Here is a 25613-nt window from a genome sequence, read left to right as displayed (position 1 = left end):
CAGCATCTCAAAAGAAGTTTCTCTTACATTTTCTGTGAGCAAAAAGGATTTTAGATTAAGGTTTTGAATTATATTTTCAAATTGTTTAATAGAGCACTTTGCCAGGTAAGAACTGCCTCCCGCTCACCATGGAGCTAAAAGGGATTTGTCCCTGATTGAAGCAAGAAGAGGATCAAACAACAAAATCTTATTATATTTGGCCTTTACAGTGAAATAATAATAAAATGAGAGTCTACTTAGAGAAGGGAGAACAGTAATACTAAAATTTTGCATCTTTATGGCATTTATTGTCCCAGAGGAGTCCTGGTGAAAAGCTAGTAAATAATAACTTCCTCATCCATCTGAAATCTCAGCGAGAGTTTTAGGTACACAGAACAGAATTACCAGAGCTGGAACAATCCCAAGGCAGCAGGGCTAACATCTGTTCTTGTGGAAAATAAAAGAAGAACTGCAATTCCCTCAAGCACTCAGGAATTCAGTTTTATACTGCTTCTAAAATATGTTAACTCCAAAATAATAGTGTTCTTTAACTCTAAAATCATGACAGAAGAGCACTCACATCCCAAATATTAAGCTAAACCAGGAACTTCTCTAGAGCTCTCTTCTAGGAGGGAAGGGATATAAATCAGATGTAGCCCTGAGGAAAGAGTTTACAGACTGAGGCTGATGCAGGATACCTAATCTTGCTGTTCTGACCACTGTGCCTGCTGAGAGAATATGCTGCACTTCAAGCTCTGTTTGGTGGTTTTCATCCCAAAACCACTGTACACCTGAGAGCTTGGAAATATCCATATAAGATGTCTCTGCTTGTAATTTCAAATGGAGACATATCAGACAGAAATAGCAACATCCCTTAATTTGCCACACATCTTTTTTCCTTCTTAGGGACACCGAATGCAGGAATAACTATACACTGAAAAACAATGTTGCTCTGGAATGCCCATAATCCACAGATTTTTTTTTTTTTTTTTAAGCTTCACTGCATCATCTGCAAATGCACTCCTGGCAGTATGGTTGAGCTGTGCCTGTACCAGCCTGCACCTGCATGAGTCACACACCATCTGCCAGGTAACCATAAAAGAGCCTCGCTGACTCTTCAAGACCATCAAGTTGCATCTAGTACATACTTATATGGCCCAGCTGCTAAACACATGGTCCATGCACACCTGGCTTGTCTGGACATATTTCTGTGGAACTGACATAATCTATTGCTGATCTGCTCTTCAACAAAGACAGTAAAATCAATTTCAAGAAATGCATAGTCGGGTAAGAAGATGTTCGTTAAACTCTATGCGCTAATAAACAAATCAGAACTAGAACAAGAGACACTAGAGACTGGAAACTCAGAACTGTTCAGTGATGCAGATTAGAAAAGAGCCTTCCAGGAAATCTTTTTCCTTCCCATTATATTCTCCTAAGTACACATTCTCCTGCAGTCTTCCTTTCCAGAATCACAGTACTTAAAAAAGCCTGTGTCTGGGCTGGGGACATAGCTATGGATATAATTCCTCTCCAGGGCCTCTCCGCCCAGAACGCAGACCCTGCTGATACTTCATCTGCTCCCTCTGCACTCAAGTTATTTCTCTCTTGGGGAAGGAGCAGTCCTCCCTTACAGACATTACTTGAAAGGGGATTGAAATAATTTTAACCTGCGCTATGTAATCACAGCTCTCAAGACAGTTGTTTGCTAGGCTGCTCTACTGACTGACACACCGTGTGCTACAACAGCTACCAAGAACTGCAACAGGTCCCAGTGCAACTAAAGCCCTTCAGACTCTCCATCACACTCCACTTTCCTTCTGCATCTCCCTTTACAGCAATGTTTTAGTCCTTCCTAGGGGTGTTGTACCTGCCAATCAGTGACAGAAATGGAGAAATTCCAAACAGAAATTTGGAAATTTGCAACATTGTCAACACCACATGCCTATCACCACATTTTCATTTTGAATAATTATTGCAGGGGAAACTGTCAAAGCAGTTCTTACAGCATATATTGTAAACCCTGAACTGTTTTTATGGACTTGTATATGATGAAGAGCGGTGCTGATATTTTCTTGCTGATACGGGATCATCCCCAGAGAGCCACACTGATGTGTCATCTGCCAGTGATCACAAGATACTGACATGGTTTGAAGTCACAGTACAGGTGGATGGAGCTACTCCAGATTTTCTATAATTTTAGGCGATGACATTTCAATGGTACGCTTGTTGCAAGCAGGACATTTCTCCCTAAGCGTCTGTAGAATTTTATCCTATCAGTCTTTTTCAGTAGGTGATAGGATAAAAAAAATCCTATCACCCTTTTTCACTTCCTATCTCATATAAAAAAATCCCAACTTGCTGAAGCAGGACACAGGGCTTCAATGCAGCGATAGAAGGCCCATAACATTTTCCTTCTTTTTCTGATAGATGGCGAAGAGGTGGCAAAGGAATCTACCTAGCAGTACTTCTGACTAAGCAGAAGACAAAAGGCTATCTAATCTTATGGAAAAAAAAATGTCCTGCTTATTCAACAGACACCATAACCTGTAGTTCCCTGTTGCCTGTCCAACACATACACACTGCTCACTCTTTCAGTATCTTGCTCTTTTCAAAGAGCCCTCTTTAACTATTTCAGACAAACCCAACTGGCAAAGGAAAAAACTGTCTTGAAAAGTTGCTTTAAAACCATCAATACCCTCTACCAGCTTAACTGCTGATCTAGAGCAGGACTGAGCTTTCATATATTTAACTTTTTTCTTTAGCCTTTTCATCCTTCAAATTATGAAGGATGAAAAGGCTAAAGAAAAAAGTTAAATATATGAAAGCTCAGTCTGGAATACAGACAAGAAAAAAAAAGCAAAAAAAACCAAAAAAGCAATCCCAACGTGTAAACAAAAGGTTGATTAGAAAATGCAGCTAAAAAAAAAAATCACACTTCAGAAAAAATCCAAGGTTGTGGTACTACTGAAATGCACTTGCTTTCTTTAGAAGCTTGAAGAGAACTACCCTGTGAAGAACAAACCTGCACCACCACTCAGACAGTGCAACAACCTTCCCTTGAGCTTTGTTTCTTTATTATTTGTAGGGACTTCCACTCTTTGTACAAAAAGCGGCAACAAAGCAGCTTCTAGGGGATATTAAGCATTATATTAAACACTGTCTAGATGCATTCAAAATTAAATGCAAAGCAGAGGAAGCTAAGAGATATCAGCCAGAGAATGTTTCGCTAGCTTTTCTATAAATGTATGTTGTTCATTTATTTTCATCAAATATCCAGCTATTAAACTGACAGATGCTGCAGTAAGTGTTCTACAACTCCAGACAAAAGCCTTTTTTATTTGACACCTACTACAACTATTAAATCGTCAACTGCTGATTAGCTTGAGGGCTAATCTTTGAAATGTCACAGTTAATTTCAGATCTCATTTCTAAAAGTTAGTATTTCCTTTTGTATGCAGTTTTACACTGTTGGCAGATGAAAACATTTGCAATGAATTTTCCTAATGAGCAAACATTGTTTATGACCTTATGCAAACTTGCTGATGGCTTAGTTTAGGAGCTCTCTATTTTGAGGAGTCTCCTAAATGAACTGGCCACATAGAGAGCAAATTAGTTCAGCAACCCACTGTACTGCTCTGATTTGCTCATGGGAGTTGGATAATTTACTGGAAGTCAGGAGGGAGTAATGTAGTAAGAGATTCACCATATTTACCCCTCTCAGTAAATGGAGATCCAAGGTACAAGAAAACCAGAAAGCTCTGGAGGGGGTCTTGCACACAACCAGATTCCGAGTGCTTTTCTTTTTTGTGCTACACAAGAAATGCCCTAAGAGGAATCAAGTTCTGAAAAATCAAAAGGCAAAGCAAGGCATTAAATTCAGAACAGGTCACCCTCACAGGGTCAGGTGAGCCAGTGGAAAAGCCTGAGATTTGCCAAGAGTCAGTGGGGTTGTGAGCGTGTGTGTGCATGCATTTATAGATTCTCCTGACTATCTGGTTTGCTAGCTTTTTGTACTCCCTCAAATCAGCCAATTATGGTTAATGTACAACAGGAAATTTTCAAATGCTCAAAATTAAGTCGAATTTGATTGAACATTCAAAAGCATTTCTCAGTAACAGATGTCTTTATAGTGTTGAGTATTCCACTGCACACTAAACCTCTAGCCCCTGCCCCTTTTATGAAATTAAATGTTCATTTAAAGCTCTATTCTGTATTAACAAGAAATTGTTTGATTGAAATTTCTGCCCTTCCCCCAGTATTTTTACTATCCACCCCACCTCAGCCATGCCAACAAAGAAAATTTAACTGCAGGTATAAATAGCTCTTGAGGCAGAATTCAGAACCATTCATGCAAAATTAGTCCCACTGATCAATGCTACTAACAGAAATGTTTGTTAGACTCCCATATTAAGGATAAATTAATCCTGCTGAAGTCCATGTTCATTTTATCTGATTCTCTGCCAAAGACTGACACATTTTTTAATTTAAGCATCTTGGGTATGTTATTTTTCCAGGATGACATGAAATGAATACTTTCTCCTGTTCCTATTCCATTGCTAACACGTCCTGTATTTCTGAGATTCCTGTACAGCACAGTGGCTTCTGAAGCCTAGAAATTGGAGGCAAGCTGCTAAGATAAATCTTCAGAAATAATCAGCATCAAAATACAAAGCAAACTTCATATAAATAAGCATTTTTCCAGATATGAAATGTGACTAGATCCATTCAAATGCAGGATGCCAGGGACAGACTTGAAAGCTATTTCATGGCTGTGGTTTCAATTGTGCAGCAACTACTGTGATGGAATTTTATCCTACTGTGCGAGTCTCTGGCTGACATAAAAGGAAAAGACAACATTGTATTTAATTTTCTCACTCCTCCACTGCAATTCTTTTTCCATTACACAGAAATAATAGAAGGTCATAAGGATGAGAAATAAATTAACAATTTGGAAATTTGATTTACAATAACAGATAATAGCAATAAATGCAAGAAGCAGAACACCCCGCTGCAGCAGTTCAGGCACAAATCAGTGAGAATGGTAACGTTCATGACTTTACATCAGTGACTAAGGTTTAGCAAATAAAAAATTATAGAAAAACATTTTTAAAAAATAGTGTCACATTTTGAATAAAAAAGGAATCAAAAAACCCCTCCGATATGCACTGCATTTTTCCCAATACTTGGCTTCCCCATGGATCCAAACCAAACTTCTAATATCCTGAGAACAAATTTGGTATTTAATATGGCAGCATGCAGTGCCTAAAGGGAAGCAACAAGAAAACTGCAGAGTGACTATTTGCAAGGGGATGGAGTGATGGGATAAGGGTAAATGGATTCCAACAGAAAGAGGACAGATTTAAACTAGATATTAGGAAGAAATTCTTTGCTGTGAAGGTCCTGAGGTACTGGAACAGGTTGTCCAAAGAAATCATGGATGCCCCCTCTCTCAAAGCGTTCAAGACCACGTTGGATGGGGCTCTGAGGGGCTGGAACTAGATGGCCTTTAAGCTCCCTTCCAACCTAAACTATTCTATGACATCTTTCCAAGTATAACCAACATTTTTTCGCTAACAAATATAAATATTGCTGTAATTGTAAATTACTGTGGAATCATCCATAGTCTCTACAAAGAGAAGAAAAGAGGGGAAAAAATGACTAAAACAAAATCCATCTATTCTCTAGATGGATTTTGATTTGGTATACAATAAATATGATTTGGTATCCTGAGAAGACAGCACTAATTCTTCACTAATTATAAAGCCTCCAAGCTATAGCATTGCACAAAATGAAGTTTGACTTTTCTTCTTTTTTTTTTTTTAATTATCCGTTAGACAAACAGTCTTGCTTTAGGAGAATAATTCTGACTTTGTGGAAAATTCTCCTCAGCTTTCACACAGACATGATGAACGTGTTATAGGTGGAATGCTGAAAAAGGCTATAGAATTGAAGTGCATATATATATACATTTCCCAGATATATATTTTTTCCCATCACTTTATCACTCTATACTGATTCAAAGCAGAAACAGTCCAGCAGAGACTCCAGTTGATCCCACTGGAAGCACTGGGAGTAATCTAAATTACTCCCAGTGCCTCTACCAACTACTCCCACTAGAGGCACTGGGAGTAATCTAAATTACTCCCAGTGCCTCTACCAACTACATCAGGGAACTCCTCAGACATCTAAACTGTGTCAAAAAACTGTGTAAACACTTATTTTCTTCCGTTTCCTGACACTCAAGTTATCAGAAAGAATGTGTACTCCTTGAGAAGAGGAAGATATTTAGCAAGGAAACAGGACCTGGTACTTTATAAATCACAAGGGTAGTGCTGCACTCAGTTTCTACAAATGTCTCTATCTGGATTAAGAAAAGTGGGGAAAAAAAGTTCAAAATCCTTTATTTTTTTTTTTTAATTTCAGCAACCTTCTCATTTATAACCAATCAAGCGCTCTGATAAATAAGAAAATTAGAAAAATGCACACCATGAAAGCCAAGCTCGTCCCAAATCAGCAGCACTCCTGTCCTGAAAGCTGGTCATTGCAGAGGGGCCATTTTAACCATGAAATGCCTTATTCAACTGGAAAATGGCCAACACCAGTGAATCTGAATGTCCTCCAGAAATAGGACATTCAGATTAACAAAACTAAAGGAAAATCCCTGCAGGTCTTTTGTTTTGCATTTCTCATCACAAAATCTTTTTCCACCTGTAAAACAGTATCCAGTTTATCTTTTAAGAAGTGTAGTAGATAGCTGTATTACTCTTTTCTGATAGAACACCAAATTTATGTTTTTCTGCTCTGTATTCAGAATACACGAGAAATTTATATGGTAATCAATATGATTATAAGTCTGATAAGTATGAAGGCAAAACAACAAAAAGAATCAATTTGCTAAGAAAAAAAAATTCAGAAAGAGAGCAGAACCCTCAGAAATATTTAAGGACTATCCATAATTTTCTTTCCAATAGATTTCTGCAGCAGAATTAGAAAAAAATAACATTTTGTACTGAGTTTTTGACGCATAAAAATTGGATTTGTCATGTCAAGTATCTGGGCAATAGCCTTATCTATTTTCTAAATGCTGTCTCCTTGAAAAATTTTAAAAAATAGAAAAATTAAAAAAGAACAGAAAGTTGAAATATTCCACATAATTAGGAACCAGCATATTTCATCCCATGTCTTTTCCAAATTGGTTAAAAAATTCCACAACCCCCTCCCCACTCAATCGTGTTGTCTTCTATAAATAATTTCAAAGAAAATGAAAACTGGGTAAAGGGATTTATTATTTATAACATGACAGTGTTTCTGATATCATATTCACAGAAAGCATAGAGAAAGCTACTTAGTAGACTTTCCAGTTTTAGATTCTTGTCTACAGCTTCTTGTTTATCTTTTCTAATCTAAAAAAAACAACATTATTGGATGAGTCTTTGAATATTGATAACATTTAGCCTCTCTTTTGTTTCTTATTTTCTTTTTTCCAAAATTCTCTTTATATTTGGCCTAGATAATCTTGAATAAAGGAATGTCCTTTTTCATTTTAGAATAAGTTTTTAAAAACAAACTGTAAAAAAATTATATTAAAATACATATTCTGGAAAGAAAATGAAATTAGATTTAGCACTCCAAGACTTAAAACTCACATTCCAGTGAAAGTTTTAAATTAGGACACAAAAATGACACTAGTTTATTAGACTGAAGAATAAAAAGTTTGAAAGTATTTCTGGTAAAAATCAATCTGCTCCTTCAGCTTCTGAACACTATAATGCAAAATAATTAATATTCTTCTAAAACTCTTTTTTCTCCATGCTGTCTGGAAAAGCTTGAGCATTGTGTGTTGTAATTATGCCCTAAGAAAGCATAGTTGCTATACACTTTCTTCTCTCCATATCTCTCTCAATAAAATGTTTTTGTGTATTACAGGTACAGAAAGCATGATCCTTGCAATTACCAGATTGGGGCTTTGCATTGTCATTATGATTTGGTTGAACAATGATAAAGAGAAATATTTTACCAAGCACCTCAGACAGGTACTAAATACAGTGAATAATCATGCAGTAATTTCGCTGAAAACCAATATACATGAGACAATAAAGTAAGTAAACATAGCTGAATGTGGCTTTTGAAGCTTTGATTCAATCCCTCCCTAAAGGTATGCTCATGGGATTTTGCTGGTGTCTCTGAAACTATTAAAAAAGAGCTTTCTTTCAATCTTAGATTTTTTGGGTTTGATTTTGTTGGGTTTTTTTGTTGTTGTTGGAGAGGAAGCAGTGAAGGGTAATTAAGCAATGCTAATGAAAACTATCAATTTTACCATAACTGGCTGCAAAACTAAACAGAAGGCAAAAAGGATAAGAAAAAAAACAGAAAAAAAAACCCAAACCAAAAAGTAACTACACAGCAATATTCAATTTCAAGCCTATTGAAAGACAATGTAAATGGAATAACGCAGGACAAATATAACCAAGTCCCTGCAGAGTCTGGTTCATAGCTGCTACTGTCTGAAAGCTTCATCAAAGATCCAGTCCTACTGTGGATACAATGGAACAACAAATTCTTTTGCTGAAACTTTCAGTCTAATTCAGGGTAAAAAAAAAGCAAAATTCATATTGTACAAGCAACTAGATACAAGGATTTTCTTGTAATATGGTTGGTTTTTACTTAGAAATTCTGAATTAGTTTCAACTGTGTGTTGAAAGCTTTTTCAGCAATTAACGAGGACATCAAAAGGCTGAGCCTTTACACCTTGCTAATGTATTTGTGCAGGTATTTCCTCCTTGAACCAGCTTCTGACACGTTTGACAACCTTAGTTCTGGTACTTCAATGAGTTTAGATGTGGATTGATATCCAAGGCAGTTTGTTCTAACGTGGGGACAGGATTTGACCAGCTCCCTCCAACCTTCTCCATGCTCTTGCTGCAAGGAGATGCCCCTCTGTGCACCACTGAAACAATTTTCTTCAAACACTCTTTTCCTTATCTAGCCATACTGCAGACCAAGCACATTGCCCAACAAAGCCATGTGCCAGTAGGCTCCTTGTTGCAGCTATTGGAAACTCCTAAACCATTTTCCCTGAAATGAAGTCTGCTCATTTCTCTTGGTGAGGTTTGCAGACTCCTGAACACATATGCACCACTAACCTCCAACTGATATTGCCTCAGATACAATTAAGCAATTAAGAGGCTTTAAGACCACACTCCTATCGCCTGTTTTACTCTGCTAAAAAGCAGAAGAAAGTAAATAAATTCTAAAAAAAACCCCCAAAAATACTAAGGGTTTGCAATCGTACAATTGAAATCAGAATGAAGACACTATTGTATATGAGCAGTTCTTAAGTCAATGTGAGCATGCTTTGTACTTGAATGTGAAAAAATACAAATTATACATAAATTTAAATCACAACTGAAGCATAGAATATCTAGGATGCACAGCACTGGAGTTCGAGACAGTGCACTATAGCCTATTTCCAAACCTAAATGATGGAGACAAATGTGTATTTTCAGATCACATTCCAGCTACTCCTTAACTGCTAAAAAATTCACTTAAAAGGTCACTGCAGCTTGCAAAACTTGTGGTTCCCTTGAGACCTCTCTGATTTGTTAATTCAGATGATATTCATGCTTAAAAATCTGATAACTGAGGAATTGTACAGTATCATCCCTTGGCATCTGAAGACAGGTAATGAGCAAGACTGTCAAGGCATTAATTTTTAATATAAAGTGGAACTGGAAGCTCTGAAGATAGAAGAAATAAACAACTCTGTTTCTTTTTCAAGCTCACTTAATATTTAATACTTGTTTCAATTACTGACACAAAATCCCAAACCTCCTGCATCCCACAATTATCTGACAAGGACTTACCGTTACTCCAAAGAACCTGGTTTCATTCATAGCATTCAGAAAAATGTTGCCAAGTTTTTGATTTGAGTAGTTAAAATCTTCAATTTTTTGGTGCTTGTTGGTGGAATTCAGGTAATTCATTGCCCGCTGTAGGGTCCTGGCTATGACCCATATTCCATCATAGGCATAACCATGAAATTTGCTGGATTGCCCATCACCACGTCTGGCATTGTATTCCTTTTCATACTGCTGGGGAGTCTACAGAGGAAATACAATTCAGTTTTACGTCAATACTTAACCTTTTACAGAGCTGAATCTAAACCAACACCTCAAACTGCACCCTTCAATTTAGAGATGTTCATAACTAATACAGAAAAGGCCTCCAAAATAAAAATTATGAAAGAAAATAAAATTCAAGAAACATGTATTGCTTGGTTTAAAAACTGCTGGTGAGATTGGGAAGCAGAACTAGGAGATACTGAAAGCAGTTGTACTGCCTCACTGTATAAATGATAACTTGCTTTATTTTACTTTTGTACAAAAGGCTTCAATTCAACCAAAACTGTACACTGATGAGCCATAATACTAAAACAGGGCATAAGTCTCCATCCCTGCAAATAAGGGGTCTGATTACACTTAACAGGATAACACAAATCAAATAACCTTTACTTGATCTCAGTATGAAATTCTGAGTGGCAATTTGTCTATATTTTACAAGTTCATTAAGCTCTGGATGGTGTGCTGTCATATGATGAGCTACCCTTCAGTAAGGTTGCCTTTCATGCTCACTCAGCAAGGCATGAAAGGCAGCTGGAAAAAAATATGAACAGCAGCAATATTAGGCATGTTTATTCATTGGTTTGTATGGATTTGTTCTGTGATAAAATTTCATGTGCTTTATGGAAACACCATATATTTTTATATTTAAAACAAGCCTCACCTCCTGCCCCCTAGTTCCGGGAGACACACATGACCATTCAAATTGGCCAATTGCAGAATAGGTTTAAATATAAGAGTTCTCTGTTTCTGTGCTTAACTATTTAACTTGAAGTGACACAGCACATGATACTAAAGACTGTAAATAAAACTTTAATGTACATTTAACTATAATGTTAAATGGGGGAAGAGGGCAGATTTGAAGCAAGTGACTTCATTGTTTTCTTACCCTGTAGAGAAATAGATTTGATTTTAGAATGTTTTAAAATTGCTAACCTAATGGAAAGAAATGAAACTAACTGTGATGACTTCCAGGTCATTTCGTAGAAGAACCCTTTAGCTTCACCTCCTTCCTTGGTGCTCACTGTGCAAGCCCAGCAGTGAGACAACTGATGGTACAATAAAATAGATGGAAGAAAAATACTAACCCTTCCTGATATAGTCTTATTCGTTTTTGAGCTGAGTGGCTCAAAATCCACTCCAATATAACCTTCCATGGCTGCAAGAAGATTTTTGCTGAGACACTGTGAAGAATTAATCCAGGCTTCCCACCAAAGATTTTCATACCACCCTGGAATAATCCACTGATATTTGCTGCCATACATTTCTTCATCATAAGCCTGCAAATAGGAAAAACAGAAAATATAATGGACATTGTAATAGAGACATTGAACATAAAACCAATTGCTTTTGGTTAACTTGTTTTCATTATTAATGAAATGATGGTGTAATTGGAGTACACAACTACTTTAAACAGTTTAGAATAATTACTTGCTAATAATGAAGACCTTTTTTGAAGACTCCTGACTTCAATAATTCAGGAAATGAGAATTAATTAAACCCTGTTTTTCTTTCACTGGATCATTTCTTAAAAAACAGAAAAATGAAACTGTTGTCTAGAACTGAGGGACTTAAAGAAGAACACAAACAGAAGACACAGCTTTCCACAGAAAATTCTTTATAACACAACTATTACATGAGTGATAGAACTACCAATCTATCACATTTAAATTAAGTAATTATTGCCCTTAAATCAATCTAAGGACTAGATTAACGAGAAAACTTGGATCATAGGTACCATCGAATCACATGTGGCAAATATGAATTACGTGACTGCTAAAATGCAGACCACAGTAACATTAAATTAGCAGTTCCTTCTGAGGAGCATGAGTGAATAAAGAAATTGATAAAGCAAAACCTAAATGATTTTTTTTTTTCTCAGCAAGAACTTTCTGCATATGAAATTCTATATTGTAATACTGAATACAGCCAACTGTAATCCAAGATACCGAGATTTTAGTTAGCCCCTTTCAATACTTAGCAGATATGTATAACAGGAAACAGAAATACTTTCTTAGTCAGGCACATATGCTGTTGTACCTAAAAGCTGATGTATTCTCAAATATTCTCTTTGATTGGGAAGAGTGTTTTAGGATAAAATTAGCAAATTTTATCTCAGATGTTTCTCGCACTGTCTTGCAACCAGATATTTTTCTTTTGACATTTCAGTCAGACTCCATTTCAAAACTGCAGGTTTCATGCTTCTTTGGCTCCTAATATAAGCAATACTTCAGATAGAAGGCCTAAGATAAAAATTCTAATTTTTAGAAATACATGGTGCAAGCTTAGAGCTCTTAACAGGAAAACTGCTTCTTTTTCACAAAAATTATTATGGAAGGAGGAAATTATAAGAATGCAAACAGGACATATTAGTCATTCTGAAATAACTGTTTTGAAAAGTATCCCAAAGATCATACAAAAAGCCTATCAGAGAAATAAAGATCAGTAACAGAATATATGAAATAGGAAAACATCCTAAATATGGTAATACCCAAATTAAAAACGGGCTTTAAATCTGTGAAGTCTATTATAATGGTGCCAGCTCAGTTCATAACAGCATTGTGCACAAAGCAGATTTATTTGGCCCCTGGTTGCAGAAGCTTTTGTTCAGACAAAATCAAATTTCATGCCTTTATATACAATGCTGCTTGAAAGTCCTGTCTGAAACCTGGTGTCTTGCATCTCATCTATTACTTGTTTCACAATCCACATAAACAGTTTGTCTTTTCTTGCTTGTTAATTCTGCCCTTCCAGAAACACATCTGCTTCTGTCCTCCTACCCACCTGCACTCCTGCACAGCTATGGAGACGCTGAATTCCAGGGCCACCTGTGAGGGAAATAGCAATTCCAGCCTGCAGTACTCCCTTCTAAAAGAGTTTGCATTATACAGTTAGGTCATTCAAGACCTTTCAGTCACTCAGTGTTTTTTATCTGACAGTTTTCGAATCATGAGGCTGCAAACTGACACAGAATAGTGATTTTAGAGAAGGGCAGTCTTACGTAGCTTCTCCTGCTCCATAGAGATTAAAGTATCAAATTGTGCTTTGCCAGAAAGTATTGGCTGTGAACTATTCTGAAATTAGAGTTGCTGGAAATTTTCTGTTTGCATAAGCACTTGTACTGTTTCCTGCATAATCTGTGAATGCCCTGAAAAATGAGCTGAAAATTGAAAGTTTCAAAATAGCCAGAAATTTCATCCTGGAAACAAGGGATCATTCCCAACATGGTTGCCTGAAAGACTGGTTAAAATTTCACATTTCTGCAACAATCTGGTTGCAGAAATGTGAAATTGTAGGCAAAATAAAAACTTTAAGAGCTGTCAGCTCTTCCTTTGAGACATGGTGGAATGACAGGGCTTGAAGGGTAGTCTGGGGAAGGCAAAAGTAGGAAGAAAATGGTCATGGTGCTCTGATGCTGAGCACCATGACCATGCAGTCATTTTTCTAGTGATAGCACAGTTGACAGTATTCAGACATTTTCAGTGTTTGTGTCCCAGAAGACTTATTGCAAAATACTGCTTTTTTGCCACTATTTTCTCCCTGTTGATTCTGCTAAATGGAGATGATTTTGATGCTTAAAAGATACAAGTGTTTGAAACACATGGATCCTTCTTGAGCTGTTTGAGTGCACATAGACCAACACTTACAAGTTTCAGTTTCTAAGAGGAAGATTTTTTGGCAGACGAGCAAACTGAAGAAGGTTTGCACATACTTTGTACCACCAGAACAGCATAAAGTAGTCATACATTTTCCTTAATCTTTCTCCCATGCTCTATGTAGAATGCAAAGCCCTGAGTTGCTGTCAAGCAGCCAGGAAACTGTCATGGACAATTTTTGCCCTTGTGAAAATGAATTTTTATTTTTTTCTTTTAAAGCATTTCAGTCTTGTTTGAATCCATAAATAAATGCTTATTTACAACAAAAAGATTCATGAAATAGATATTTCTTATGTGTAGCAAACAATTATTGGCAGTTTGTTGATTGTTGAAGTATTAAGTTGTGACCAAAAGGCTCTAATTTCTGTTCCAAGAAAACATCACATTCATCCCACAGAGGTGAAAATTATAATGCTACGATTTCCCATAGAACTAAAATTACTCACTGTTTTTGACACTGGTGATAAATGAACAGCTAAACTTATTTAAATCCTTTTAGGAAATACCTGCCAGCATTCACTTTGGTTTGAACCAGTCCTGTCCTGTTTTTAAAGTCTGCTACTGAATTATACTATCTTTTAGTCCAATTTTTTGGTGTGGGTGTGGCTGTTGGTCTCTTCTTCCAAATAACAAGGAATAGGAAAAGAGGAAATGATCTGAAGTTGCAATAGAAGTGGTTTAGATTGTCTTCACTGAAAGGATTATCAGGGGCCAGGGAAGAGGTGTAGTCACCATCACAGGAGGCATTCAAAAGATGTGCAGATGAGGCACTTAGGGACATTACTTAGTGGTGGACTTGGCAGTGCAGGATTACTGGCTGGACTTGATAATCTTGAAGGTCTTTTACAACCTAAATGGTTCTATGATTTTATGTGAACTCCTATGGATGTCCTGAGGAAACCTCACAGAATATGACTGTTGAATCTAGGCAGAAAAGTGAAGCAAAGTTTAAGGGTTTCACCACCTACATAAGTCATTGCCAAATAATATTTAGGATAAAACCACAATCAGGAAAACAAAGATAAAAGTAAAAGATCTTCCATTGGTGAAAAGCAAACAAACTCAAAGCCTTTTTCTGACTGACATCAGAAACCCTGCAGAAAATAACAAAGAATCACAAGTGAAATCTGTCGAAGATACACATGGAAAAGAGGAGTTAAAAAACTTGTCAAATCTAAATTATTGTGCTCTTACACATATATCTGTAGGAGTGCATGATTCAACAATATATTTTATGAATAATAACAAGCTTTCTGACATATTGTAGTGCATTAATATATAAATGACCTACTTTGAACTGCCCTCTCCAGCATTCAGTCTCCTGCTGAAACTCTCACATAAATACATTTAAACAAGCCTAAATACATGATATTTCAGTTTTCTCCAGGCTCCAGAAAAATCCACCTTATTATTTTTGACACTAATGTACTTTAGAAGCAGCCATCATACTTTAAACACACATTTCCCACGTTCGCATCAAACTGCAGCCACAGAAACCTGCGGCCAGCGCTCGTGTGACAGCGACATCCTCTCCCTGCAACCATTCAGATGACAGCAATGCAGACCAAAGGACAGCCTGCCCCTCTAAGGAATTCCAAGATTTCTTCAGTGGCCTCACATGAACATGGATTTGGAAGAGAATTCTAGAGAAATGAAACTAGAAATTAAGGGCAACTAGAAATGAGGCCAATCTCTTGCTAATGTTGGATAGGAAGATAATTCTGACCAGGACCCCTCTGCTGGGGAAATGCAGCCCAAACCCAAGAGATCTGAGGAGGATCTGGGCTGCAGAAGCACCATTCTTTCTTCCAGGAATGAAACAATAGGAGATTATCTCTGTCAATCCAATTTAAATGGCAGTACAAAAAGATCTCTATATAAAGACCTATAAGAGATGAGAAGAATGAAAAATAAAATAATGCTTTCCATTTCCTTTTGGATGAAAACAGATTTTGTGCCTTCCAAATATATTCTACAATCTTCTTTCCAAATTTTGCCACCAACTGGGACAGCTGCTAAGTAAGAGCCAAAATGCATCTGAGACACATGTAGCAGTCAGATTTTGAACTTCTGCCTTTCCTTTCTTTCCAAGGATAGGTAACTGTCTCACTAAGTGAATGCTAAAAAAAAATACCCTTGGAAATTTAGATACTGTCATTATTGCTTTTCTATTATGTTTACTGTGCCCTTGGATTAATCTAACTATTTAGACCAAGAACTCAATACTTAGGCCACTAAAATCTTTCTCTTTTGGATTTTTTTTCAGACTGGTAGAAGTATAAATCCATACTTTAATCCTGCTACTTTTAATGGCAATAACAGTGGATAAGTTTGCAGCACGTTCACAGAAACAAATGGTGAGGATAGGAAATTTTATGTTTGCTAGTCTTACTGTTATGGTTAAAAAAACCTTTATTTTTCACCAACTAATATTTGCTTTCATGTAATACATGTAAAATGTGCAGCAGTCAGATGGGAAGGACAACTGTACAATTAGCAACATTTTCAGTAGCAGAAAGTATTGGTGTTGCTGAGTTAAAACGTATAGGAACTGGCTTGAATTTCTTATTCTTTAAAAGCAACACATGCCAAGCCCATACACACAGACATTATCAGCAGAACACAGTTCTTGGACAAGACTGAAATCCTGCAGTTCTCTCTCTATCTGCTGCAACATATGCAAGTATTTCCCTGGATCTGATGTGAAGAGCAATGCTCAAGGTTGATTTAACACTTAATTCCATTACAGGAAAGTAATAAGAAGAAGCTAACCATGCAGTCTTTGCCTAAATTCCACTGAAGACAAAGTATTTTATTGAAAGAGAAATGGAACTACAGATGTGTAACCTTTCTTTAGGATATAAACTTACACAGAGCTGAACTCCATGAAGAAATGTTTATGCTCAAGTTACTTTTTACCAAACCCAGCTCGTTCTTTATTCTGATATGCAATTAAATGTATTTACTTACACAGCAGAAAACTTTCACAGCCATTTCCTCATTAAACTGGCCAAGGATTATCCGAACGTCATTGCCCTGCAGATGGAATCAAACACAGGGCAGTTAAACACAGTCACAGCTTCCAGATACCACTGTAATTGGCCATTCAGATCATGCAGGGAGTCAGCACAGATTACAGCTCAAGACAGAATTAATACAAAACTATTTCATCTTCTATAAGTCCAAAAACTTGAAGTACCACAAAAGAAAAAAAAAAAGGTGAGGAGTACAAAATTATTAGTCTATAGTAGTAATGAGAGTAAAACTGATACTGCAGTCAAATATTACTATTCAACTATATTTCTTATACAATTTTGCGCATTAGAACCAGTTGAAGACATAAACTTATCACTATCTGCATGAAATAAAACTTGAAAATTAAGAAATGAGATTTGTGAGATCAAATGACTTGATATTACACCTGCTTTAGTAATTTTTAAAGGTTTTACACCTACAACATCTTCTCCACAGTCACTACAACCCATTGTCAACTCCCTCTCTACTCCCTCCCACCTCCACACATTAAAAAAATCATCACAGTTTAAGAACCTATGACTGAAGTTCAAAGACAATTTTACTTTCATACTTAGAAACATATTAAGAGAGTCTTCCTAAATATAGCGCACATGCAGGAAAATATCTCTCCAGGAACAGGACTAACCTCTCCCTAACATGAAAAATTACTTCTAATAACCATAAAACACAATTTTATGGCTTCACATTACTTTTTCTTTCACACAAAGGCAGAGTTCTCTGCAAAAGCTTGAGCAAATCAAATTTTTTCATTTCTTTCATATAAGACCTGTTTAGAATTACTAATAACTCTTTCCCTCTCCAAGGAAAGAAGAAACATATGTTTCAGTATGATTTTCACGGCAAAAAACATTTAAGTTTTAATTAAATCAATTTGTCAAAGATTTTTAGCTCAGATAATTTCACTGTTTATTGTTATTCTTCTTGTTCAGCAGAAAAAAATTATGATGGACAGTGCAGTAAGATATTAGAATGCCTCTGTAATTAAATGCATGAAAACAGTATCACTCTTAGCATGGTTTAAATCAGAAATAATGCAATGTGCTTTGCTCATTCTGAACCTGTGCATTTTCAGTAAGCCTGCTTCTCTTCATTTTTAAATTTAGCTGCAGACTGATAAATTAATGTAAATCTTTTTCAAGTGGATTAGATCCTTTATAAACAAATCTAACAAGGTTACATGACACTAAACAAACAAATTACACAAATTACAGCAACAGTATTACAGTTTTTGCAAGGACAATAAATAGATTTAGGAATTATGCACAAAAAAACCCCTCACCTCATCTACTATTTCTTTTTTTTACATTTTAAAAATAATTTAGTTATTCTTGGAACCTCAGCTCTGAGTCACTTGACTGCTCTGAACATAAAAATGCAGACTTAGTATTTGAAAAAAAGAGTAGCAGAGTTTGATTTAAAATAAATGGCACAGCACCTAATAATTAAACTTAAAATTGAAGAAATTCCTTTCCATTTAGTAACATGATGCGAACCAATTAAAAGAACAAACAAACAAACAAAATATGCAAACTGTGTGGCTTCCTAAATAATAATCCCAGAGTGCACATGCAGCAATTCTGCCCACTGGCTGTGTGACAACATTCAGACTGAAGTCATGGTGCCTGTGGTGCGTGGTTTCACACCTTAAGACATTGCTTCCACCTGTTTATCACATAATTTAGTATGCAATCATGTAACCAAGGAAGTGTGTGTCAAAAACACGTGAAATTTAGGAGCTAATTTAGGAAAGTCAGCGCAACAGTTCTTCCTCTTTCATGCATAGCATCTTCCTCTGTGCAATGACACACTCCTCAGCCAGCCTCTTCCTCTTGAACTCCACTTTTTGCATTCCCTTCCACATTTTCTCCCAATTTTTTTCTCAAAGAATTGCATTCAAGATTGTAAATAAGCCTAGATCCATTGGATGACAGGCTTGGGGCTGCTGGCTCCATCTCACATAAGAGACACTGAAGCTCCAAATTCATCCAACTGCACATAGCTCAAGTCCTTGCAGAGGTTTTACCTGCACGGACAATGGAGTCTGCACCAAAGTGTATCAGAGCTGGGTTCCTGTCAGTGCTCGTGGCTCTAAGTCCACATTAGAGACTCATGCAAAGGGATACATCAGATGCCTGCTGAGCATAAAACTTTTTTACCCCTTCTTTCATAATTTTAACTGACTGTAAACCAACAGGGTTTCCTTGCAAGGATATAATATTCCTTTACTCAAACCCTTGCAGAATGATGCAAGTTAACACAGTGGAACTTCCTCATAGGGATCAAAGAAATCACCCACTGGATCCCAGCAAGTGTCAAGTCTTTTTTCCAGAGAGCTGTAAATTGCTTGCATGGAGCTAAAACATATTTGACAGAAGAGGTTTTAATTCATGGAACTAGGCAGGTGATCTACAAGATGATTAAAAACATCCCAGGGGGAAGGCAACTCCCAAAACTGCACTTACATAAAAAGACCAATGTTTAGACTGTTTGCCAGATGGTGAGCTGTCATATTTACTCTTCCTAGAGATTACAGTAGCAATATCAACATTTAAGCTTTGCCCCTCAGTAAGAAATACATATGTTCCCATATGGACTGAAGTTCAAACAAGAAAATGAAGAACAGTTACATTTCATTTAGCCACAGTTGTGGCAAACCCTGCATTAAAAACATGTTTTATAAATTAAGACTATAGCACAGCCTTAAAAAATAATCTCTTTCGTTCTTCTTTTCTTCTTTCTTTCTTCTTTCTTTTCTTTCTTTCTTTCTTTTTCTTTCTTTCGTTCTTCTTTGCTTTCTTTCTTTCTTCTTCTTCTTTTCTTTCTGTCTTTCGTTCTTCTTTCTTCTTTTCTTTCTTGCTTCTTTCTTTCTTCTTTCTTCTCTCTCTCTCTCTCTCCTCTCTTTCTCTTCTCTTCTCTCTTTTTCTTTTTCTCTCTTTCTTTCTCTCTTTCTCTTCTTCTTCTCTTCTCATAGGTGAGGATATTATTTGGCTACTAATTATACAATGTCTTTGGTAGCACCAGGAGCTGAGTATTATAAACCCTGAAGAGAGTGAGGATCAACACATCTAAAGATGCTCTGCTGAGGTATGAAGAACAACTTGTCTCCTTCAGTGCCATTTCTAACAGCCTCAGACACGAGACACCCTTTAGCCTTTTCAGAGTTTTTGAGTGATGCACATTATGCTGAAATAGGCAGCTATATTTTTTTTCAGCCTTCAGAGCTTCCCTTTTTTGATCAGATTTTAATCTGTCTCATTTCTAATGAATAACACCACAATGTTGTATTATATAGTTTTTCAGAGAAGGATTGCTACAATATCTCATCTGCCAGGAAAAGTCAACGTCTTGGCAGGCTTTTTATGAGATACCTAAATTGAATAGCTCAGATACTCTGTCTTATTCTCTACCACAAATCTGACAGTCAAGAGGTTATCAATAATCTACAAAATCCTGGGTAACTTTGACAAAAGAGGTAACCACGTGTTCTGCCTTCTAAATGCTTGAATGTCCACTTGAAGAACTAGAGATAAGCCTCTGACCTTAGCTATGGAATCACTGATGGTGAAGGTGAACCAGAGGACACCAACTCCCACTAACATTACATGATGGTAACTCTTTTGTCTTACATGCAAGACACAAAAAAAGTTGGAAGCAGAAGCATTACTGCTGTTGTAATTTGTCTGTGCATGCTTAGAATTTTCAAGCATTTACATGGATGTACAAATCCATCCCCTTCTCTGAACACAAAAATGAGTTTTAAAGATATCCTTAAACTAAATTTCCCTTTTAACTGTGCAGTAGAATGCAGTAGAAACTAAAGTGTTACCGAGAGAAATTAAAATATAAAGGTATATTTCTGCAAAGCATGCCAGATTTTATTATTTTCCATTCCATAATCATAAATTTAATTAATTTAAATGTGTTTGTGAAAGTAAAAGGTATTACAGGTAAGCAGATAACAGTTTACCTTAGATACGAGGTTTACATGTTGACAAAAGGAATGAAAATTATTACAATTGTTTAGCTAAATTCTGTGTCAAACATGTACCTAATGACAACTAACCTTTGTTTCTGTCAAGAGCAAGCAATTTTCTGGATAATGGCTTATTTATTATTTTACTAATTTGTTTTGAAGAAGAAATCAAGAGATAAAAAATATTATGTTAGTTCAGTCATCTGGAATTCCTTGCAAAACAATCCAGTGTGTTGTTTATGCAGAGAACAGCTAGGATCACATTTCTTCTTCTGACTTCCAGCCTAAAGATGCATGCTTAATATGCATTTTTTTCTTGTTATTACACCATTCCTAGTCTAAACTATGGACTTTACTCTAACACCTACTGGAGTCTCTTCAACCTAGACAGGTTTCCAGACAGAAAAAGCAAACTGGCTTAGACTTTACAGACACAAATGGCTTTCCAAAAACATAAACTTTACTTATTAATACTTTAAACATTCAGGCTTACATTGGTAGATTGTGAAAATAATAAAGCCCACTTAGTTTACCATGCTCCAGAACTTTTCTAGCTTCAGTAGTGGTCTAGTCTTACACAGGTCAATATTGCTTTAATGTCATTTTTTAAGTTATAATTTTGTTTATTGAGTGTTTTTTTTGTAACCTGTTCTACACATATTTAAGCATTTGCAGGATTGTGGCTTTGATTGTGTGTTATATGCACTTGATGCCAGAAACAATTTTATCTTGGCCATTTTTAAGTGCTTTCTCCTGCTGTTCAATCATTTTTCCATGTTCCTGTGCAGTTTAAGATTCATCTCTCCTGTGTCTAGTTTATTGCTGGATGTGCTAGATGGTAATGTTAAAATATAGTTTTAATTTTATGAGATGCCAGAAGTCTAATAAATCATTATAATAAGAGAAGGATGGAAAATTATTCTTCTACCAAATTTTTTTCTCCTTTTTTCCTTATGATTCATTTGAAATCATGCAGATGATGTTAGCAAAGAATTCAATTTAAAATGTATAATGAAGCTAATGGAAAGAGGCTCAATATTCTTTCTACATGACAATTTACCTTAAAAGGGTTCTGGTTCCAAACCTCAAGGGTTTTCACATGTATATCACTGTTATTGGGGCTTTAACTGTAAACATTAAGCCAGCATCAACTTCCTTTGTTTAGTATAACTATCGGGAACTATTAAAAATATTTACTATATACACAGACCTTCATTAACTTTAGAAGGACTAGGCACTCAAAACGACATTTTTTGATATTATTATGCAATGGAATGTCATAATACATCATTCTCACACAAACTTCATTTCCTTACTCCTCTTTATAGAAGAAAAACCATCACCATTTTCTCTTTTTTATCAGACAGGAACACATACCTTAAGCTTCTTTACACTCGTGCAGGGATCATCGGAAAAACTCTCGGTATCTGAAATCTCGATGTCTTTGCCATCAAGGACTTTAGTCAGATTATTCCTCACCTGTCACAAGTTGAGAAAAAGGCAAACTAGTGAACCAAGAGCCAGTGAGAAGGAAGCAGATGGACTGCATTTATACCTGGTATGACAAGCAATGATCTTGACAATGATATATGCACCCACACCGTTTTTCCCATTTCGTCTCAAATGTGATCAAGGCGCTATTCCCCTACAACCACAATCTGCCATCAGTGGCTGTATCACGTAAAGGACTTTACTATGAGTGGCAAAAAAAATGTTCACACACAGCCCCACAAACTGGGCTCCCACTTTGTGTCATGGGGTGGACAATTCTTCTGTGTTTCCAGGGCTGTTAGGACCAAAAACTCTGTTGTAGCCAAAGTGATGTATGAGACAGTATAAAGGGAAAAGGCTCATCAAGGGAACTCTTATACATTCTCAAGTACTTATTTCAGCTGGTCCTAGCATGAATCAGCAGAGTTTAGCTGACATCACTCAGGGGCTGATAAGGCCTAATGAACTTCTCTGTGGTCCACCCCTCTCTTAGACCACTCATCACACCATAGGGCAGCAAGAGGTATAGTTGGCTCGAAGGTGGCACATGCCTCCAGCTACTAGCAGAGTTTTTCACCTGTTTAATAGTGGCAAAATTGTCCTCCTTGAGGTGCATAATAGCACAAAGATGCCAGACAACATACAAAGCAATCTGGCTTTCTGATTTAGGGTTTTTTCCATATAACTGCTTCAAGGTTTTCTGTCTTAATTGCTGCTGGTTTTCCTCCAGCTACACAACTGCAAAACCAGTTTCACATTACTATTCCTAATAGATAAGCAAAAATAATTTTAGTCTGCAACATGATTACAGGCTGAAATGAAGAGAGTGGCACACCAATTTTAAGTTAATAGAATTATGATCACATCAATGGCAGTGATTGTCTATTTAATTAGTTTGCAATAGCAGAAATAGGAGAAGCAAATCCGTGTAAAACAGGTATCCCACGTGCAAACACAGAAAAAAGATGGAAGATACGTCATATTAAACAGAAGAATTTAGAAGCCTGTGTAGCAGATGCAGATGCTTTCTGATGACCCTTTGTATGGGTCATTTCCTGACAATCATCATTACACCAGCTGCCTTAATTACTTCTTTCATGGCCTTTATGTCATCTTATCCCCTTTAGTCATGCTTTAAAATTACTAAGACACTTTTTTTTTACTCTATAACCTTTTACAATGACTAGAATAAATGGGCATATAAGTAACTTTATATTAAAAATTGTTTTATCTCAGAGAAGCAAGTCGGAATGGTCAGCCCGCCAAGATTTGTTACATCCTTTATCCTTCTGTGATGTTACCAGTTTTTAAACTTATTAAATGAAAATGTGTTCACAGAAAGTGATCAGTAATGACTTCTTCTGCTTCTATACTAGTAAAACCAAATTATTGTTATTTTCCAGCGATGCCATTAACTGCTCCTTACAACCGAGGTTTTTCTTGATACAAAGAAAAATTGGGTTTTTTAAAAAAAACAAAACATCAGTGATAAAAAAAGAAAACAAACCTGTCTTGATCATAGTTTAGCTAATGTCCAAAATCCTTCTACCTACTGTAAGAAAACACTAGAACTATAACTTGCTACTTACAATAAGGAGCATTTTCCTTACCTAGCATCAATGTACTTTCCCAAGGAATACAACTTGTCATATGCTTCTACCCAATACTGTCTGGCTTTCTCCTGTATGGAAACTTTATTTTTTTTTAGTTTCAGACTTGCTTTTCTGATATTTTCTGACCAATACTAGTCAGTCTTTTAGTCAAAGAAAGGCTAGATTAATATTACTCAGCTAAACTCAGCAGAAAACAGCTGACTTACCACATACTGTCTAGTCAAATTAGACCATTATTAACATAAGAACAATGACAAAAACAACACAAGAAATATTATTAATACTTATGGATAGGCTTCAGTGGTGGGCACAAGGCTGATGTTTATAAAAATTATACTTCAGGCTGTCTACTGGCTTGTTGTGATTCCATCCCTTCAGAACTTTGCACTTGAGGAATTAAATTGTGTATGTTTTGGATTATTTCTGAGCATTGCTTATTTAAATTCAGCAATTGAGGAATTTCTTTGACATCTCCCCAGGCTCATCTGCTAGAAACAAAGTGTCTGTGGCTTTCAGAGCTCCTAGGCTTTTCATTTATCCACTGATTAATCTCCCAAAAGTCACACCTTACTTGGTTTTGTGCCAAAGAAGTTAAAAATCTTTTCTCTTTACTGCTGCAATCAGATATTTCCTGTTTTCCAGATGCATCTGTTGTGGAGATTTTGCCAAAAGAAAGGAGATTCCTTCCCATTATCCAATAAGATATTAGCAGCTTTTTAAGAATTTACAAGGTTATTTTAAAGACGATGTTTCCCTTTCAATGCTCTAACCTATGTCTGACACATGTCACCTTGTGTCCCTGGTTGGGAGTATTTTACTATATTTCCATTTTTGCTTCCTATCTCCATACTTTTTTTCCCCACCAACCTCAGGTTCTTTTCTTCCTCTATAAATACTCTAAATACATCATGGAACAGAAACTTGTGGTTTTCTTTCTACAGAGGTTCTTGACTTCTTTCATGTAAATTTAACTTCAGAATCTTCTGATTTGGATTTAGGTCCAAAGTCAGTCACTTCCATTTCTAGAGCTGCCAATCCTGATGCAAACATTCCTATTTTGGATGAAATTTATGAAACTGAGAATACAGAATGCTGCATGTTTTGTTTTAGCAGATGATTGCAGTCCTGGAAAGCGTATCACCAGCAGTTTCAGTACAAGCAGTTTTAGCACTCAGCAGCAATCGTTTCATTCCACTAACTCCAAGTAAGGAGAACTGTAAACTACTGTGCTTCTGGGTTTTGTTGTGTAAATAGGATAATTTCCACTTTCAGAAACTGCTGTCAGAAAGTGGTGACAAAACTGCATTAAGTTTTTATGGTGATCCACAGTTGCTAAGGAAATTTTGCACCAACTAGAACACAGAAGCAATGTAATTCCACAGGATTTTAGACTGTTGTTAACAATTTAATGAAGGCTGTAGCTCTATGTCTGTTTTTATCAACTTTAAAGACAGCAATATTTCATTTCCCAAAACAGGAACTACCAGCCCTGGTCATCGATAAACCTGAAAATTTTCACAAACCAGTGAAAGACACTTCTGCAGTGTTCTGCAGTGCCTACAAAACTAGATGAAAGCAATATTTCACCATACTACATATTTATTCTGTGTGGTCAACTGCAAAAATTACTGGGGTGCAAATATGTTTACTCAGGGGTAAGTTCCAAAATATGAAGAGTTTGTAAGGGATGCTTTTGCAGGAAGAAAAGGATGGCCCTTTTGCTTTAGACAAAAGTGAAGGTGGG

At 36.3% G+C, this 25613-nt stretch overlaps 1 protein-coding gene across 1 annotated transcript in view; it reads right to left on the bottom strand.

Moving 5' to 3' along the window:
- Positions 1–25613, bottom strand: part of LOC127059258 (gamma-aminobutyric acid type B receptor subunit 2-like) — a 262204-nt gene that overhangs the window by 26127 nt on the left and 210464 nt on the right. Inside the window, exons 4-7 of the mRNA XM_050971022.1 lie at positions 22143–22244; positions 16727–16792; positions 11189–11380; positions 9846–10082 (exon numbers count right to left, since the gene is read on the bottom strand). Coding sequence (XP_050826979.1) covers positions 9846–10082; positions 11189–11380; positions 16727–16792; positions 22143–22244 — 597 coding nt within the window. The remainder of the gene's footprint in view (positions 1–9845; positions 10083–11188; positions 11381–16726; positions 16793–22142; positions 22245–25613) is intronic.

The sequence above is a fragment of the Serinus canaria genome, chromosome 2 (genome assembly GCF_022539315.1).
Source record: "Serinus canaria isolate serCan28SL12 chromosome 2, serCan2020, whole genome shotgun sequence".
Classification (NCBI taxonomy): domain Eukaryota; kingdom Metazoa; phylum Chordata; class Aves; order Passeriformes; family Fringillidae; genus Serinus; species Serinus canaria.
Note: the sequence above shows the minus strand (reverse complement) of the source record. Positions and strands in the feature narration are given on the sequence as shown.